This window comes from Triticum aestivum, chromosome 2A (assembly GCF_018294505.1).
Source record: "Triticum aestivum cultivar Chinese Spring chromosome 2A, IWGSC CS RefSeq v2.1, whole genome shotgun sequence".
Lineage (NCBI taxonomy): Eukaryota > Viridiplantae > Streptophyta > Magnoliopsida > Poales > Poaceae > Triticum > Triticum aestivum.
This window is the reverse complement of record NC_057797.1, coordinates 679756588-679775411: the sequence shown is the minus strand read 5'-3', so window position 1 is coordinate 679775411 and position 18824 is coordinate 679756588. Positions and strand designations below refer to the sequence as shown.

The window sequence follows — 18824 nt, the reverse complement described above, 5'->3', positions numbered from 1 at the left end:
ACTAATAGACTGGAGTATCATTTTTGGGAATAAAAGATCATTCAATGGGTAACTATCTTCCAATTGGATATATAGGTGTTTTTTCTTATTCCCAGTCAGATTGCTATATTTTGCTTGGACTAGATTTCGACCAATTTGATATTGTGAACTTCATTAACTTGCTGGAACTGTACATGAGAACAAACTAATCTCATCTACCTATTAAAGTACTTGAAAGTTAAGTGCTTGTCAGTACAAGGCTGAAATTTATTACACACTAACAATATGTACCACTTCACTAGTTTTTGAGAGTTTACAATCTATTTATCCAGTAATGGCACTGAAACCAAAAATCATTCTAGATTTGCTGTAGTGAAACTATTGTGTTAGCTCTTTGCTCTTCCTCATTCAGTTGTAATAACACGCTGGTTGTAAAAAATACTGCACCTTTGTTACCTTTTGTATGTAAAAATAAGTCTGCTTGTGTGCATCTCTTTAATTTGCAACCTTAACTTGGCAGTCTTGTAATTGGGCTGATGTCTCATTTTGTTATATCAAGGTGATTAAACAATCAGCTATTTGGATTTTGGTGCAGAACACAATGTCTGGTTTGGGTATGCTGGATAGATCGCGGCTCGTCAACTACTAAGCTCACCCCCGCCGTTTTGTTGGTGCATCTCAATCTGAAATGGAGGGAAGTAGTGCGATGTCACCTTTAGGAGAGCCCATAGTTCCAAAAATCACAAACGGTGTACCAACACTATCAGGTGAGAACACACGGTCCAAAAAGGCCAATGCTAGTCATAAAATTCCATTTAAAAAAATTGATGCTCAAATGCTAGTCATAGAACTCTGTTACGTCCCTCTTGCTCGATCTACTCAATTCATGGCGATACAGGGAGATTCGGTAGCTAGGGTTCTTGAGAGAGAAAGGGGATCGGAGGGGAGAGGTTACAGGAGTTGGGAGGAAAGGGGATAGTAGGTGAGATCGATTGACTGATTACAATGCCGTGCCCCAACCCCTCGGGCTCACACCTACTTATCGATCACCCACCCAGCTCCCAGGTGGCCGGGTCGAACAGCCTGTTGGGCTTCTTAGCTCTCTTGGGCCGGGCCTCCTTGTTGCCTGTCGCGGTAGTAGTAGAGGCCGTGACATCCCCCCGGTCTTCAAACACGGCTTGTCCCCAAGCCTCAGCTCCAGGAAAACGGCTCCGGAGCTCGAAGAAATCCTCCCAGGTCGCTAGCGCCTCCGGTTGCGAAGACCACTTGACCAGCACTTGGGGAAGTTGCGCCTGTCCTCTGGTGACGACCCGGCGAGCGAGCACACGCTCAGGGAAATCCGGCGCCGCGTGAGCCAACGGCGGTTCCAGCAGGACGGTCACTACGTCGGTGCCTGGTGGCAGAGCTGCCCGCAGCAGGGAAACATGGAACACCGGGTGAATGTGACTGCCTTCTGGAAGTTGGACGCGATACGCCACTGCTCCAATGCGCGCCGTCACCTGAAAAGGACCAAAGTACTTGAATGATAACTTGTGGTTAGCCCGAGCCGCGACTAAGACCTGCACATACGGCTGCAGCTTCACGTATACCCAGTCCCCCACAGCAAAAACCCGCTCCGATCGACGCTTATCCGCCTGATCTTTCATCCGCTACCTGGACCGTTCCAACTGCTGCTTTAATAGGGCTAAAACCACTGCCCTTTCCTCATGCCAGGTGACCAAATCCACTGGAGCGGTGGCGGACACGTCCACGATCCCGAAATGGCGAGGAGGGTGCCCATATAGAACCTCGAACGGCGAAGCCTGCAACACAGAGTGCGAGGACGTATTGTACTAGAACTCGGCGAGGTGCAGCCACTGGAACCATCTGTGCGGGCAGGAATGAACAAAACAGCGAAGGTAGGTCTCCATGCACTGATTCACTCTTTCGGTGGTCCCATCAGTCTGGGGATGATATGCAGAAGACATCCGGAGCTTGGTCCCAGCTTGTTTAAACATTTCCTTCCACAACAGATTGGTGAAAACCTTATCACGGTTCGAGACCAAAGCATGAGGCAGCCCATGAAGCTTGTAGACTTGAGTCATGAATGCGGTTGCGACTTGCAGGGCTGAGAAAGAATGAGCAAGCGGAATGAAGTGGGCATACCTGGTCAGCTTGTCCACCACTACCATAATGCACGAATAACCCCGGGACATTGGCAGTCCTTCCACGAAATCCAGAGTCACTGTATGTCAAGCATGGGAAGGAATGGGTAGTGGTTCGAGCAATCCAGGAGGGCGAATCCGTTCACTTTTCGCTTGCTTGCAAATGTTGTAGTCTGACACAAAGTTCTCCACGTCTTGCTTCATTCCAGCCCAGGCGAACAGACGTCGCAGTCTGTCATAGGTGGCATGGATGCCAAAGTGGCCCCCTATGGCACTAGCATGAATGGCATGCAGAAGTTTTTGTTGCATGGCTGGGTTCACTCCTATCCACACTCTGCCCTTGTAAAGAATCACTCCATCAAGAACAGAATAATCTGAGGCTGTGTCTCCCATCTCGTTACAGCGAAGCAAAATCTCTTTTGCGTTTGCATCAGACCGATAGCCTGCATTACTTCATCGAGCCAAACTGGCAGGGCCACTGACATAGCCGAAACTTCTGCATCTCGTCACGATAAGGCGTCGGCCGCCTTGTTCTCAGCACCCTTCCTGTACATCACTTTGTATTGCATCCCCATGAGTTTTGTGTAAGCACGTCTCTGCCAGGGAGTCAGCAACCATTGATCGTTCAAATGCGATAGAGCACTTTGATCCGTGCGGATGATGAACTCGCTCCCTTGCAAATAGGAACGCCAGCGATCAACGGCCATCAAGATTGCCATGTATTCTTTCTCGTAGGTGGACAAACCACGGTTCCTTGGTCCCAATGCCTTGCTGAGAAAAGCTAGCGGGTGCCCATCTTGGATTAACACAGCCCCCACGCCAAACTTGGATGCATCAGTTTCAATTTCGAATGGCCTGTCAAAACGAGGAAGAGCCAACACCGGTGCTGAGATCAATGACTGTTTGAGATGGTGGAACGCCTCGTCGACCTCGGCCGACCACACGAAAACGGAGTGTTTCTTCAGCAGATTCGTCAGCGGGCGACTGATCAGCCCAAAATCGCGTACAAAACGCCTATAGTAACCTGCCAGACCAAGGAACCCCTGAACTTGCTTAACTCCAGTGGGTGTTGGCCAATCTCTGACCGCTGCGATATTCTTCTCATCGGTAGCGACACCCTTCTCACTGATGACGTGTCCCAGGTAGGTGAGTTGTTGCTGGGAAAACTTGCACTTAGACGACTTCACCTTGAGTTGATGCTTTTCCAACAGTTCAAAAACTTGTCGAAGGAGTTTGATGTGCTCTTCCAAAGTCTCATTATGGATCAAGATATCGTCAATGAACACAAGGACTCCATGCCGCAACAAAGGTCCCAACACAAAATGCATGCCCCCTTGAAAAGTTCCCGGAGCACAACACAGGCCATATGCCATCACCTTGAACTCATAGTGCCCCAGATGAGTTTTGAATGCAGTTTTGTAGACATCCTCTGGCGCCATCTGAATCTGGTGATACCCAGCCTTCAAGTCCAGGCGGGTGAACCATTTGGATCCTGCCAATTCATCAAGAAGCTCCTCAATAACTGGCATGGGAAATCGATCCTTGACGGTAGTAGCATTGAGCTGCCGATAATCCATGCAGAATCGCCAAGACAGATCTTTCTTTTGAACAAGCAGAACTGGTGAAGCAAACGGACTGTAGCTGGGCTGAATGATGCCTTGATCTAGCATCTCCTGTACTTGCTTCTCTATCTCGTCTTTCTGAAATGGGCTGTACCGATAGGGTTTGATGTTCACTGGTTGAGCGCCCGGTTTGAGCGGTATTTTGTGATCAAAGGGCCTTGCAAGTGGCAGGCCCTTCGGAGCCTCGAACAAAGACTGGAATTCATCGATGAGTTTGGCTATTGGTGGTGGGACCTCCATCTCAGGCTGCTGTTTCTTCTTGTTATCCACCGCCTGGAGATGAACCAATTGGTGTACATCGTTATAGCTCACCATGAAGTTCAGTTGATCCATAGTCACCGGATAGCACTCCTTGGTGTGTGGTTGTATGCCTCGCAACGTGACCTTTTTCCCGTGGTGCATGAAGGCCATCTTCTTGTCACCCCAGTGCACGTCCATAGGGTTGTGTTGCTCCAGCCAGTCCATTCCAATGATCATGTCATAACATCCCAAAGGCAAAACCTTGAGGTCTGAAGTAAACTTTTGCCCTTGCACTGACCAACCACATTTTGTTATGGCTTGGTCACTGAGAAGCTGTCCCCCATCCGCTATCTTCACCTTCAGAACATTTGAGATTTTATGCACTCCCTGCAATCGGCCGGCCAGATATGAACTGACAAAACTGTGCGAACTACCTGAGTCAACAAGCATCAACACCTGCTACTTCTGAATCTTCCCTTGCAACCGCAGAGTCTGGGGTGCAACTGAGCCTTGCACTGCTGCCCTAGAGATGGTGTGACATTCACTTGCAGTATCTGACTGTTCCTCGCCCATTAAGCCACTGGACAGACCCAACACATCAAACATCTCTTGCACCACATGAAGTTGCACTGCTGCTGCACACTTGTGCTCTCAACTCCATTTCTCTGCACACATATAGCAGAGGCCTTTGGCTCGACGATAGGCTCGCAACGTTGTCAGTCGATCTTCCATCGAGCTGTTTCCCTTTAGGCCATCGGCAGCTGCTCCACGACGTTCATCTGCCGGCGCAGCGATCGCAGGTGGTGGCCGTCCAGGAGGTGCTGGCAACGGCATGGCCCCTTTGAGATGGGCCCGGCTGCTCATGCCATTGCCTGTGATGCTCTTCAAGCGCCTGGGCTCCCGTCGCTTGGAAATCTCCAGTGCCTCTTCCTGTAAATAAGCCAACGAAATAACAGTATCGAGGTCTTTTGGATTATGAACCAAACCAACAACGCGGATATCATCATGCAACCCATCGACAAACCGCGAAGGAAACAGAGCAGGATCCCAAGTAGTACTGTGGGCTAACAAAGAATGCATTATTTTCGTGAACTTAGTGGTGTAATCAGTCACGGAGTCAGTTTGCCTCAGATGAAACAACTGACCCAACAACACCGTGAACTCATTCCGCTCAAACTGCTCACAGACTATGGTGCAAAAGTGTTCCCACTCCATGTATCGCAGATCAAAATCACTGTTTTCGAGCCACACCATTGCGGCCCCAGTGAAATGCATCGCAACTGTGTCCACCCAAAGCACCGGATCTAATCGGAAGACGCGGAAGTACGACTCGCAGTTTCGTTTCCAACTGCGAGGGCGTTCCCCTCAGAATTGAGGGAAATCCATCTTAGGCCTCGGAATGACAGAATTGTGGTGGCGGTAAGGGCTACGAGATCATGGAGGCAAAGGACTGCCAGATCTGGACATGCCCCTCAAAGGAGACCGCCCTGGTGCTCGCGAGCGATGATCGACCGAAAATTGCCCCGTAGAGGAAAGGAAATTTGGGGACGGTGCCATACCCATGAGCGGAGGTGGGACTAGAGTGGTGACCACTCTAGAGCCGACCCCCCGGTGAGCTTGGTCGATGCGGTGGCCTTCAGGCCCTTGGAGGCTGCTGCCGGCTTGATTTTGCGGCGCGCCTCCCGGTCGATGGAAGATGGGAGGCAAATCCCCCGGTTTGAGACAGAGCACGGGGTTCCGCGCGATGACGTCCAGCTCCTTGTGCACCCCGCCCAACTCCTGCTGCACGTCGGAGAGCGATTTCTCCAACGTAGGCTTCCAGGCGGCCAGATCGGCCACCACGGGCTGGATCTCGGTGATGATTGTGGTTGTCGCCGCCACCGCCTTTTGGATGGCCGCGTTCTGCTCATGGATGGCCTTGAGCGCCGCCGCCATCTCCTCCACTCTCTGCTCCATCTCGTCGGCTTGTCGCTGCTGGGGCGTGGTGAACGTCGGCTTCTTCAAGTAATCCGGTAGCTCTGATACCATATGTTACGTCCCTCTTGCTCGATCTACTCAATTCATGGAGATACAGGGAGATTCGGTAGCTAGGGTTCTTGAGAGAGAAAGGGGATCGGAGGGGAGAGGTTACAGGAGTTGGGAGGAAAGGGGAGAGTAGGTGAGATCGATTGACTGATTACAATGCCGTGCCCCAACCCCTCGGGCTCACACCTACTTATCGATCACCCACCCAGCTCCCAGGTGGCCGGGTCGAACAGCCTGTTGGGCTTCTTAGCTCTCTTGGGCCGGGCCTCCTTGTTGCCTGTCGCGGTAGTAGTAGAGGCCGTGACAAACTCCATTTAAAAATTTATTTGTTTACACTATTAATCCACATTATAGAATAGTCATAAAGTCCATTTAAAAAATTCGAAACCATTTATTTCTCCTTACTATGTATGCTTTGTTATGTAGATGTAGGAAACTTTTATGTTGTTGTGTACTCCCTCCGTTTCTAAATATAAGCCCTTTTAGAGATTTAAATATGCACTACATACGGATGTATATAGACATATTTTAGAGTGTAGATTCACTCCTTTTGCTCCGTATGTAGTCCATATTGAAATCTCTACAAGGTCTTTTATTTAGGAATGGAGGGAGTACATTGGAGCAAGAGTGAAATGGGACCTCATCAAACCCATAAATAGATATAATGTTCGTTCTAGATAGTAACAATACCCAAATGAATTAGCTGGCATTCGAATTATCTTTCCACTCACATATTCGAGAGAACGTTGTAGGAATTTCATCTCCCCACTATGGCAGAAATTATACCTGATCAAATTGTTATTGCAAGTTTAGTAATGATATTAAGTAAAGTGTACAAATTACAGTTCTCTTCCTGCTAGTGAAATGATATTTTTACTCATTAGATCAGCTCAGGAGCAAATAATTTAAGTATGGATGTGTGGGACTTACACGGTCTTGTGCTCTGATTCAGACTTTGTTTGGTGTCATCTTACCAGCACATAAACCTCGGTGAGCAAGAAGCCAGCACCGAAGATGCTCATGTCCAAGTGACCAGATTACCAGGAGAGAGCAAGTCTTGCTTGATGCCAAAACCCCTGTAACTGAGTGATCTTTCCACTCTGCTTTGCACTGAGTTTGTATCAGAGTTGTAGATCATGGACCAATCCTTGCTGAGAATTGAAATCAGAGTTATGTAATTCTGCATATGGTAGTTGTTAACCTGTTGTATGCATGTTTCTACTTATTAATTCTGCCTGTAATAAGCGTAGATTATTCCCGGGTCTTTGTTGCTTCGCTTCCTGCCATGCTTTTGCTATTGGAAAGAATTATTGTGTTCCTGCATATAAGAGCTGTTCGGATGATGGATATTTAAAAAAAATGATGCATGTTTCTACTTGAGTCACTTTTGTTCATTTGGTTAACGATTTTGCTTGGGATGGTCCAGTTTGACATATACTTGAATGAGATATCTCAAATTTCAAGTGTATACAAATATTGTAATATATATTGACAAATTTTTTATGGGTCGACAATTTCATTTTTCTTTGGTAATCAGTGATCTAGTAGAAGCCATTATGTACTTAAGTATACATGAAATAGATATGTGCAAAGATGGGGCAACGTTGAGAGGATCTGAAAACTAGTCTTATTTACTGAGAACAAACCAATGAATATGAGAAAGTTAAGGTCATTACTTAAAAGTCATGTTTCATATGTACACATTATAGGGGGGTTTCCATAAAATGTCCATTAAGTGGCCTGGGATGTCTCCGCGAGAATATGGGCCATCCATGTTGGATCCAACGGTCCAGAACAATTTTTCCTATTTTTGCACAGCAAGCCTATTTTCTATTGTCGCTCATTCTATTGTTGTTGTTGGCCACGCGCTCCCCAATCTATTCCAACCGCGGCGATGAAACGTGAAACGTATTGGAGCTAGGAAAATTCAAGGTGTTGCTTAGCCGGTGACTGGATGCACCAACATCGTTATATGGTCAAAATGGGGCTGAATGCCCTATGCTTTCTGTGTGGCGGGAATGCCAAACAGAGCTCATGTACCCTCCTTTGCTTTATACGCATTTTGGAAGCGTGTAGAAAGCTGGTTCGAAGGAGACATGTGTACGGAGGATGCATGGACGGCATCCAGTAGGATGGTGCTGCGCTGCCCGTATCCCGCTCTAGCATACAAAACGTAGACAACTCACCTAACGGAGAGAAATGGTTTGTAAAGGTTTCCTGGGTCTAGCGGCCTATAGTTTCCAGGGTGACGAATGAAAAAGTCACCGTGTCAAAGGATAATCGCCAGGTCATGAAAAACAAATGGAAGAAGGCATGTGCGTCCCGTGACGCAACAAGCGGTGATCAAATGAGAACTCGAGAAGGCCAAGACATTTGGCGACATAGAGCTTGAAAAGAAGAGGTTACAACTCGCACGGGACGCGGAGGATGCGAGGATCATATTGGCGAACGGAACCCTTTTGGATGAGCATGCGAATAAGTGGCTTGCGGATAAGAAGAAAGAGATCAACGAATGTAGAGAGTACGAGGCGGTGAAGGCGGTTGCGACACGGATGCAGGCGGAGGAGACAGCCTGGATGCAGGCGGAGCAGGCAACCCGGATGCAGGCGGAGCAGGACGAGCAGGGCGCATTCCGTCTGTAGCACGACGCATTCCGTTCGGACCAGGCGCCCGGCCAGTGATCCGATGCCATCCAGCATGCTCAGACATTAATTTCATTTTGACATGTCCGATTTGTTGAACTATGATTTGCTTTGCTTTGTTTTAAACTTTTGAATTCCGATAATTTGTATCGTACGATCTACGTGCATGGATTGTATGGATTTAAGGATCAAAATTTGAGATATGTAAATATGCGGCGCAACATATGAGGGACCGGCGGATGTTGTTCACGAACGCGCCCGCAGGGCTGGTCCTGACATTTTGGGGCCCGGGGTGAAATTATAATTGGGGGCCCCTTAAAATTTTCTACGAGCGATCGTTGATGCAAAGTCATTTATAATGGTCTCATCCTCAATCCGTCCTCCTGTTAGTTGTACTATTAAGGTGAACGTAAACGCCATGTTGGGCCAGCAAGGTTGCAAGCCTATGAAGGCATCCATCACAAGGATCCATGAGCTTTGATTTCATGGGAGCATCAAAGTGTCATCTTTGTTGACATTCGGAACCCTCGGACAGCGGAAGCGCTACCATGCCAGGAAGTGATTTTGATGGCGACGTATTTGCTCGTTCATAAAGCGGGAATTGCTAATACCCTCTCTTGGCTCCGGGTCATCAATACCCCCAAGATGGTTCAGTGCGCCATAATGGCAGACCACAAAGGAGATTACGGCGAGAAGCAAAGCATTTGAAGACATCTCCTTTTCTTTACGGGTGAATATCTTCATATAAAGAGGCACACATGCTAACGATCTCTTCGCTATGAGATGAGGTTAATCGCCCTCTATGGCAAACAGCTTCGCGCTTCGCTTAATGGCCTTTGTATCACAAAGTCTACTTAACTAAAATAGATATGGTTCTCAAAGAACTAATCACGATGTTCTAAAAGAACTGCTAAAAAAACAATTTACTAAGATGATATAAGAACATAAGCAAGAATATGCACATCAATTTTAATAAGTACGAACTAGATATTATAGTTTTACCATGCCAGACCCAGCTGTTGGAGTGATAACCAAACTTCTGATGCTACTCCCCTGCACGAATTTATGAGATAATTAAATATAATCATAGATCAGATCACACACATGAGAGGAAGGGAGAAACTCAAACGGAAACCTAATTCTACCCATGCATACTCACCTGAAGATGACCCTTCAGATGGTAAATCGTGAAGCCCTTCAGCCTTCACCCTTGACTCCCGTCGCTGCCATGAAGCAAAATTACCAGGAAACAGAAAACTCAACAAATTATCACCATTTGGCCTTCAAAAATGGGTCGATCTCGGCACTGTCTAGCCTTCAAGCTGTCCGAGCACGACAACGTCGACAAATCGATCATGGAGTTTAACAGTCCATCGGAGGCGGCACTTGGGGTAGATGAGGACGACTTGGATGTGTGGCTGGAGTCGTCGTGACTCACGATCTGGGCAACAAAGAAATCAGCCGCGCAATCATCGCGAACTACTCAATTTACTCGCTTGGAAAGAAAACATGGTGCGTTATCGCTACATTTTTTAGTCATGGTCCTCTCCTTGGGGCCTGGGCTGGGCTAGCTGGGGGCCCCTGGATTTCAGGGGCCCGGGGCGGCCGCCCCTACTGCCCCCCCTCAGGGCCGGCCCTGTGCGCCCGCAGGTGTATAGGTGCAGGATTTGCCAAATTCGGTTGTAGATGCTCTTACCTTTTTTTGCTTTATACTTTTTTGTTGTTGTTGAGAAGAACTTTAAAAGCATTTTGGAAGCGTGTACAAGGTTGGTTCGAAGAAGATATGTGTACCGACGATGCATGGACGGCATCCAGTAGGGTGGTGCTGCTCTAGCATACAAAACGTAGACAACTCACCTAACGGAGAGAAATGGTTTGGAAAGGTTTCCCTGGTCTACCGGCGGGCCTATATATAGCTAGTCCGTACAAACAAGCTGGGGCATCGCGCGAATCAATTTGTGGTTGAGTTGGTTAGGTAGACAGTGGTATCCCCAACCCACCAGGGTTCAAATCCTGGCGCATTATTCCTGGATTTATTTCAGGATTTTCGACGATACGCTTTCAGTGGGAGGAGACGTTCCCGTCGATGACGAGGCGCCTACGGTGACTTTGTAAATCTCAAGATGATATGCCGGCTCAGTCTCTCGGAGGTGCTCATAGGGGTAGGGTGTACGTGTGTGCGTTTATATGGATGAGTGTATGCGTGTGTATATGAGCGCTTGTGTCTGTACTGATGTTCAAAAAAAAAGCTGGGGCATCGCAAGGACACTGGCACGCCCAGTGACCGGTGTGTACAAGGTGCACAGACAACATTCGGTAGGGTGGTGCTACTCGTATCCAGCTCTAGCGACACAACCCTAGACAACTCACCAACCCTATCGGCTTCGCAAGGCCCTGGCCCATGCCTACGCAGTGACGAATCAGACGCGTCGCGCTCACACGAACTGCATGCGTCGCTGTTGTCTCTTCTTCGACAAGCTCAGCCTCAATTAGCGCCAAAAATGGAATATGGATATCCAGAATGCACACAGCCAAAAAAACAAAATAGAAAGAAAGAAAAAAGACCAATCAACCTTGCCATTGTTGAGCACAAGGCCGACTGAGGCCCAACATGTAAACATGACAATGCAGGAACATGCTCAAGGCTCTCGCGGTCAATCCTGATGCTTGCCTCCACAACTCTTCCTTGGGAAAGAATGGAAAAAAGCAGCAACTTCCGGCCGCCCAGCATGGCCGATCGCCAAGACGCAAGAACGCAGGCACGCACTGACGCACGCGGATCAAAATCAAGTTTCCCTCCTGGTCCTGCACGTCGAAACAAGGAAGCGTACGGGTCCGTGCCGTTGCTATGTTCTGTTCCACGATCCCGCTACTGTTTCTGCTGATAGAATGAGAGGATACAGTGGTGGCGCCCAGCCTCCGATTCGCTCCAGTACAAGTCTTGAAGAAGGAAGGGGGGAGAGAGAATATATGGTGCGGCCCGTTGGTCGACGATTGAGCCGCCTTTTGTTTGTGCGCACATCCATCGGGCCAAGCTCACGGCTTAATGCAGGAAGGTACCCTCCTCTCATAATATAAGAGCGAGTAGGTAAGTAGGGATGCTGCTGCTTTGTGTTTGTAAAGTTTCAGGTGATACCGGTCTTCATATGCTGCTTCGTCCACAATGGATGAGTTGGTTTAGGACTCAGGTTAGAGTTGGAGTTGGAGGACCCCCAGTTTAAAACAATGAGTTACAGGTGCCTCCTACTCCTGCTTCCAAGCTTTGCCGTTTGGGCAGCTTCTTGGAGCACCCAGCCAGATATATGTGTTCCAATAAATGTGGAAATTCGAGTTTACAGGTAAAGCAAATGTCGAGTTCTTGAGTTCATTTTCGTTACCAGCAAGGACGAAGAGAACCTCAAAACTGCGATTGAAGCTCATAGGTCAATTTGTTGTTTCTGACATTGATGCCTCAAACAATATTGGCCTTCTGCCACCGCGAGCAGTTACCCAGAACATGTATGCAGATGCATAGATAAGCTACAGGTCGATCCGAAAAGTCTGTATCCCTCGTCAAGAATCAAACCGTTTATATATATAGCAGAACTAAACCCTTTCAGCTGTCCTTCATATCCACATCCACTACATCCTCTGGCTTCACATCCACTTCATCCTCTGGCTTCGCATCCACTTCATCCTCTGGCTTTGCAGGCGGTGCTGGAAAAATCTCGTTTACAAGAGCCACAAGTTCCTTGGCACGGTCCTCTTCATCCTGCGGCAATCCTCGCTCGTCCTTGCAAAATCTCTTCCCACACTCCTCTACCATCTGCAGCGGAGAACGGACCAAATTAGATGAATGAGGTATTAACCTAAAACATCAAGAAGATGGGAGGTGAGACAACAAAACAGACTGTGGTACTTGTCTGCGAACAGATGACTACAACACCCAACGATTCTCTCAAAATCTCTGGACAAGAAAATCAATTTCATTCTGTGATAGCGTAATGTTTTATAACAGGGATCAACGAGTGGCATAAGGTCGGTAGTTACAGTAGTTTGGTCCCCAAAACATTTGCCAATAAGATTTTGCATGCACATCTATACATGCGAAAGTACAGTAACACACCCATGCCCAAAGAACAGAGCTCATCTATATTCTATACTGGTTTAATTCAACAATTAAAGATAAACAGATGACCTACAGATGCCAGAATCCATACATTATAATAAACATCCAACGTTGGGATAACTTAGATTTCTTAGCGATAAATCAGACACATATGTAAGCACATATTTCTGAAAAATGCATCATTGCTACCCAAATATATTTGCATCACTATTTTCAGAAATCTGTCAAAGCTGGGCAATGTTGAGTGTTGAGTTCAATCTTTCATCGTGATGAGGTATAAGCAAACTAAATACCATAACAAAAGACACTTCTATTTCAAGATGTCACAAATGGTCCAAAGTATCAGCATATTATATCCACATTCTTGGTTTGTATCAGCAAACATAGATAGCATACTAACGGGCATCTTAAGATCAGCAAAATAAACATGGCAATACCGCATAAACATCAGCTGCTGAGGTTGGCCTCCAATTGATAATGTTTTGCTTGTCAGCATCGGTAAGCTTGAAACCCTCACATCTGCTTGCAAATTCAGTAACTGATTCCCTTGTCTGATTGCAAGCAGGAGTTTTCAGGAGGTACTCGTATACCTGTTTGTCACAACAATAAACATGAGACCAGTTTAAGCATAAAAAGGGGACACGCATCAACAGGTTATTGAGCATACACATTGGGTCAAGCATCAGAGAAACAACATATACCTTACACTCTGATGCAGCAACGGCCCCCAAACATCCCATGGGATCAGTTTTTGCACCTCTTTTCCGTAAGAAGTCGAGAACTTCGAAGTTGGTGAGATGCCCTGCATTTGCTTTCTCACTGCAGAACAATAAAGAGCTTTGGATGTTCAGAACTTCAGATTAGAAAAGACAGCTGATAGGTAATGAAGATTCAGCTTTTAAATTATTCAGTATCTAGCTACGAAGTTTGAGAACTGGGACTAAACACTAACGCGAAACAAAATTAGGATCAGCCTCAACAATTTATCTGCATAAATTCCCAATCAAACCAGCTAATTCCTCTCCGATAGGATCATCGCTCAGGGACCCATTATGTACTAAACTTAGTTTTGCAAGGGATTGCACAATAGAGAGAGCAGTTTACAGCTACGAGATTGCCATGTCACTGGAAAATTAAACAGCAAATGCGTACTGACATCTTCATCGTCGCCACTGCCAGGGGGGACGGGAGCACAATAGATAGACCGATGCAGTATTGGAGCTGGACTGGACTGGGGCGGCGCAAATTCGACCGACGAATGTCTCGCTCCGCGTGCTAAGGGGCGGCGGCGTCGTGGTCTTGGTCAGGGCGGCGACGGCGGCGACTGGCAGGGAGGTCGGAGAACAACGGCGCGATGGTCAGGGGACGCAGGGTGGCGGCGCGCTCAGGGGCGTTGGGGAGGCTGTGGCTGGTTAGCGGGAGGGTGGTGGCGGTGTCTCGCGAGCCGGAGCTGGAGGTTGGCGGCGGAGGTGTGCGACCGAAAGAGGGCTGGGCTAGGTTAGCAAAATTCGCTTGGAAGGAGACGACACGAGGAAGAAGGGCCAAACGTGGCCAAATGGGCTGGTCAAGGCGTACCAGCCTCATAGCCAGCGTGCCCGGCCCGTAGTGAGCTGGCCTGGGGCCCGGCACACATACAATTGGGCTGTGCCGGCACGTGGCCCGTCTAAGGCCGTGCCTGGGCCCCGAAGCTGGGCACGCGTGCCGGCATGACAAGGCCATTTTTTTGGAGGGGTAACGGAACTTTATTCGACCAAGATAATTTGCCTCAAAAAAATCGACCAAGATAATGTTCGGAATACAAATAATGTCCGAAGTACCCAGAAGCCAAAGATAACGGCCAGTTTAGTTATTTTATTTATTTTTATTATTATACACTGCCCAATAGACTGAATTATAGACCCAAAACAGTCTAATAGGAAAAATTCTACACGACGAACGTGCCTGCCGCCGTGGCGGCCCATGTTATACGGGGCGTGCCTGGGCCACATGGAGCGAGGCACGCGTTCCGTTCCCTCGGTGAATTTTTATAATCTATCTATCCCTAATCCCTAATCCCTAATCCCTAATCCTAATTTTTTTTAATAATAAAGCACGGATTGACTCCGTGGGTTCACCGTCACAATACGCTTTCTTTCTGTAAATTTACGCTTTCAATTTGAATTTAAAACATATATGCGAGGTGGTACTAATTCGGGGAACCGTCTATAGTTTCATCGTCAAAATTTCTGTAGGTCGATGTTGTTTTAAGTCAGTTGGACTTCTCCCTGATCCGTCTGGGCCTCAGCCCACCAAACTCAGCCCTCCGCTCGGCCGCCGCCCGCGCCGCCGCCCTTTGCCACCGCCACCACCACCGTCCGCGCGCGCCTCCCTTTGCTCCCGTGTCTCTGATTTGGATCGAAATCGCGGCAGTAGTGGTGCGGTGGCGGCTGGGGAGGAGGCGAGGGCCGCGGCGGTGGGTGGTGGGGCCTGAAGATGAGGCAGTCCTTATAGGAGGATGCCAGGGACGGGCAGCAGGACGGGGGTGGCGCGTCGCAGTTGGAGACCGACGTGTGCTCTAGTAGCGGGTGGAGGGACTGCGGCGCGATGGTGGGGAGCAACAGGTCCGTGTCCGTGGCCGGACCACCCTGCCATTAAACTCGACGTTGTGCTGGCACATGCCGCCCCTCTCCTTCCTGGGTCGTCGTGGATCTCGCGATACTGGAGGTAGCCGCTGTTGTGGCCATGGACGGCATCACGGAGTCCCACAACACGCCAGCCGCCTCCGGAGTCCCACAACCCCGGAGCCCATGGAGAGCTCGACCACAACTCGGCTAGCGCAAGGGTGAGTTATAGGGCCAGCTATGGGAGCTGATGTTGGGGGAGGAGGGAGGCCTTTGCTGGGATTGCATTAGTGCGGTGCGGGTTGAGCTGGAGCTGGCTCCTAGCGGTGCTGGTTCAGGCTGATGTGTGGGTGCATAGCCAAACAAAGAAGCAGGCATCCACTGAGAAAAATACTCATTGGAGTTCTCAAGTTGAAGTCAAATTGACCAGCTACGTGTCAAAGGTAACATCTAGATTATACCTAAGATGATAGTTCGATGTGTTGATTGGAAGAAATCGCACACAATAGATGCAGTTGGTATTTTGGAAATAAAGGCAGCACACAATAGATGCAGTTGGTATTTTGGAAATAAAGGCAGCAGATTACATTGAGATCTGGGACTAATTGGTTAATAATTTATTCATGTCCCCAACTTGGATATTGCAGTCTTTGTCACAAGCTTTGCAATGGTATTGATTCTTTTAAAAGTAGAGCAACCAAGTGTCGAATTTTGTTTCGCATCTATATATCTATTTCGAGATAAAAATGAATGTGGGGCTCATTATGTTTCCAGTATGAGACGTGGCTCGACGGTATTTACATCGCCAATGCCAAGCACACCGAGTTCACTAAAAGCAACAAGCAGGGCAGGGTCAAAGTCATTATGTTCACCATGATGCAGATTGCCATCACATTCAAACCCAAAGATCTGGGAACTATGAACTTGATTAAAAGGGCAGGGTCAAAGTCAAGACCCGGGTTAGTGGCGACTATGATGGTGGCCTGCAGGCTATGGGTCTAGCAGCGTTGCAGGCAGTAGTGTGCAGCGTTTTACGGTAGGGCGTGTGGCCTATGCTGGTGGGCTCGCGGCGGCTGCAGATGGTGGAGTACTGGACTTGTGGTGGGCGCCCATTCACAAGATCTACAACATCATCTTTGGGTCAGTTCTCCATGAAAGGCCATCCTGCGATACAAGGTTGCGTCTTCCTGCTATTTGGGTGACGACGCCGAGCCTGTCGGCCTATGCCCATCGCTCCTGATGTGGTAATGTGGCGGTCGTTGTTGTTTGCCTGCAGAGCTTGCGGAGAGGTGGGACTTGCAGAGTATATGTAGCAGAAAGGATCCAAGTATTGGAGCCAAACAACTATCTATGCTACCACATCAAGGTGTGTTGATGCAAATAAAGTGAGGACAGGAATATACAGTAGCAGAAAGACCAAGCAGCCTGGTAGCTCTTTCATTGAACTGGATGGATGCGTGCATGAGTTCTTTGCAGGGAACGAGTCACATTTTGAAACTGAAACTATATACAACACTGTTTTAGGGATTAATGAACTGTTAGTAGCAGAGTCCTTCCTGATGTCAAAGCTAATACATTTCTATGATAACCATACCCCAGTACCTATGATTCAATAATCTTCTTTTTATGAAATGATGAAATCCGAAGTATTTCTACATATTTGCTTTTCTCTCTGAGGCGAGAAGTTTGTTTTCCAGACATTTATGTCATGAGCAACTTAATGTGCAACTGAGTGCACATTGTTATACAAATTTTATTGGTCTATCTGAGATGTTTCCTTCTGGTATTGCAATTTGTGCTAGGTAATATCCACAGTTTTTGCTGTGATGTTACTATATCAGAAAATTAGCTGTCCACTGCATCACTTACTTGTTCTTCTATTTTTACTCCGAACTTACTAACCCAACTTTGGTTTCTCTGGCTTAAGCTAATCTGGGAGCAGGGTATCATGTGCCCGCTCACCTGTTGGTGCGGCTGGTGGATACAGAGAGATCAACGATGAGGAGACCCTCGCCGTTCTTCTGATTGCAGCCAGTTGCGTGATGTGATGGCGGAGTTGTTCTACAACCGCCCAGGGGCCATGGACGATGGAGAACTTCCTAACGCAGTATGCGAGCGGGGACAATGGAGAACTTCCTGGCGCAGTGTGCGCGCGCGTGGGTTTCAGGACAGTTCATTGTACAAGGTCAAGCTCAGCTTGGTGTAAGTTCCAAATATATATTGTGCCTTAGTTTGAGTTGCATCCACAAGCAGCGCTCACTAATTCAAATACACCTTAAATTGAGTTGGATCATTAGTGTTGGACCGTGGACATATATCTATATCCGATTGTACTCCGGGTGTTTTCAGTTCTGAAATATTTTTTGGCAATTTGATTCTGAAATTTTAGCTTGATGTTGAGAAAATGAGCAAATTTTGTGGTGCACTTGGATCAGGTTTTATGCTTACAGTTTCGAGGGGAAACATTCAGGGTTGTGATCCAAGTATATGAAATCAGTTTATCTAAATTGAGTTGTCGACAGTACATCCTCTAAAGCACGGAGTGCTTTTGTCGGTTCACCGTCGTGCCATTTTAAAAAAATCCCCATTCTTTTCTGTAAATTAATCCGCAGTACATGTTTAAATCATAGTCGAACTCTTTTTTTACATTTTATCAGAAAATCTCTGACTTTTTGGTTAATCAATCAGCAGCAACAAAATTATTCATATATTTTAAATCGTAACTCCGGTTTTAACATGTTATATATGAAATTTGATTAAAAAAATATATACAATCTAAATATGATATTATTGTTAGCTGTTAAATATTTCTAAAATATTATTTTTGGTGCAAACTTAATATATAGTGCACAGTCCGTTTTTCGTTCGTACTGGCGGCGATCCAAATTACAAATAAACACCTATTAAAACCATATTGAGAGGAAATGAAACATCAATAACCATACATGCACACCTCTGAGAAATCTCGCGGGGGAAAACAACATATTTCTCATCTTTTTGAGAGAGAGAGAGGACGTCTTAGGACTGACCATATTCAAATGTGTTTTCGTTGTGTGAGTGCCGAGGCCACCGTAAAGGACGTGGACCAATTAGGGTCTTGAGTCATGGTTATTGGGTTAAAAGCATGTGTTATTTTCTCTCTCGTTACAACGTATGGGCTCTTTTGCTAGTAGATCTAATGCTCTTCACCAATGAGTCGTTTTTCATCAAGTGATGGCGGCAGCAGGTATGATATTAGGAAGAGAAAATGTGACTGCGATCTCTGCGGCATATCGAGTTACATTCAATTGTAACAATGCACTGAAAGCAAAAATACATAGTACTCCCTCCGTTCCTAAATATTTGTTTTTCTAGGCAAGACTACTACATACTATGTATGTAGACATATTTTAGAGTGTAAATTCACTCATTTTGCTTCGTATGTAGTCACTTATTGAAATGCATAGAAAAACAAGTATTTAGGA

The 18824-nt window shown here is 47.1% G+C and overlaps 1 protein-coding gene across 1 annotated transcript; it reads right to left on the bottom strand.

Annotated features, from left to right (window-relative positions):
• Positions 1-12040: 12040 nt before the first annotated feature.
• Positions 12041-14295, bottom strand: LOC123185900 (uncharacterized). The gene is made up of 4 exons (XM_044597713.1): positions 13917-14295; positions 13462-13579; positions 13198-13350; positions 12041-12457 (listed from the first exon to the last, which is right to left on the bottom strand). The coding sequence occupies exons 1-4, from the start codon at positions 13922-13924 to the stop codon at positions 12248-12250; spliced, it is 489 nt and encodes a 162-aa protein (XP_044453648.1). The 5' UTR covers positions 13925-14295; the 3' UTR covers positions 12041-12247.
• Between the last annotated feature and the right edge of the window lie 4529 nt (positions 14296-18824).

Excerpts from the sequence above, each read along its gene's own strand:
- LOC123185900 (XM_044597713.1), bottom strand. Across the intron at positions 13,351-13,461 it reads TTGCTGCATCAGAGTGTAAG|GTATACGAGTACCTCCTGAA; the intron begins GTATATGTTGTT and ends TGTGACAAACAG. Across the intron at positions 12,458-13,197 it reads CAGCAGCTGATGTTTATGCG|ATGGTAGAGGAGTGTGGGAA; the intron begins GTATTGCCATGT and ends TCTCCGCTGCAG.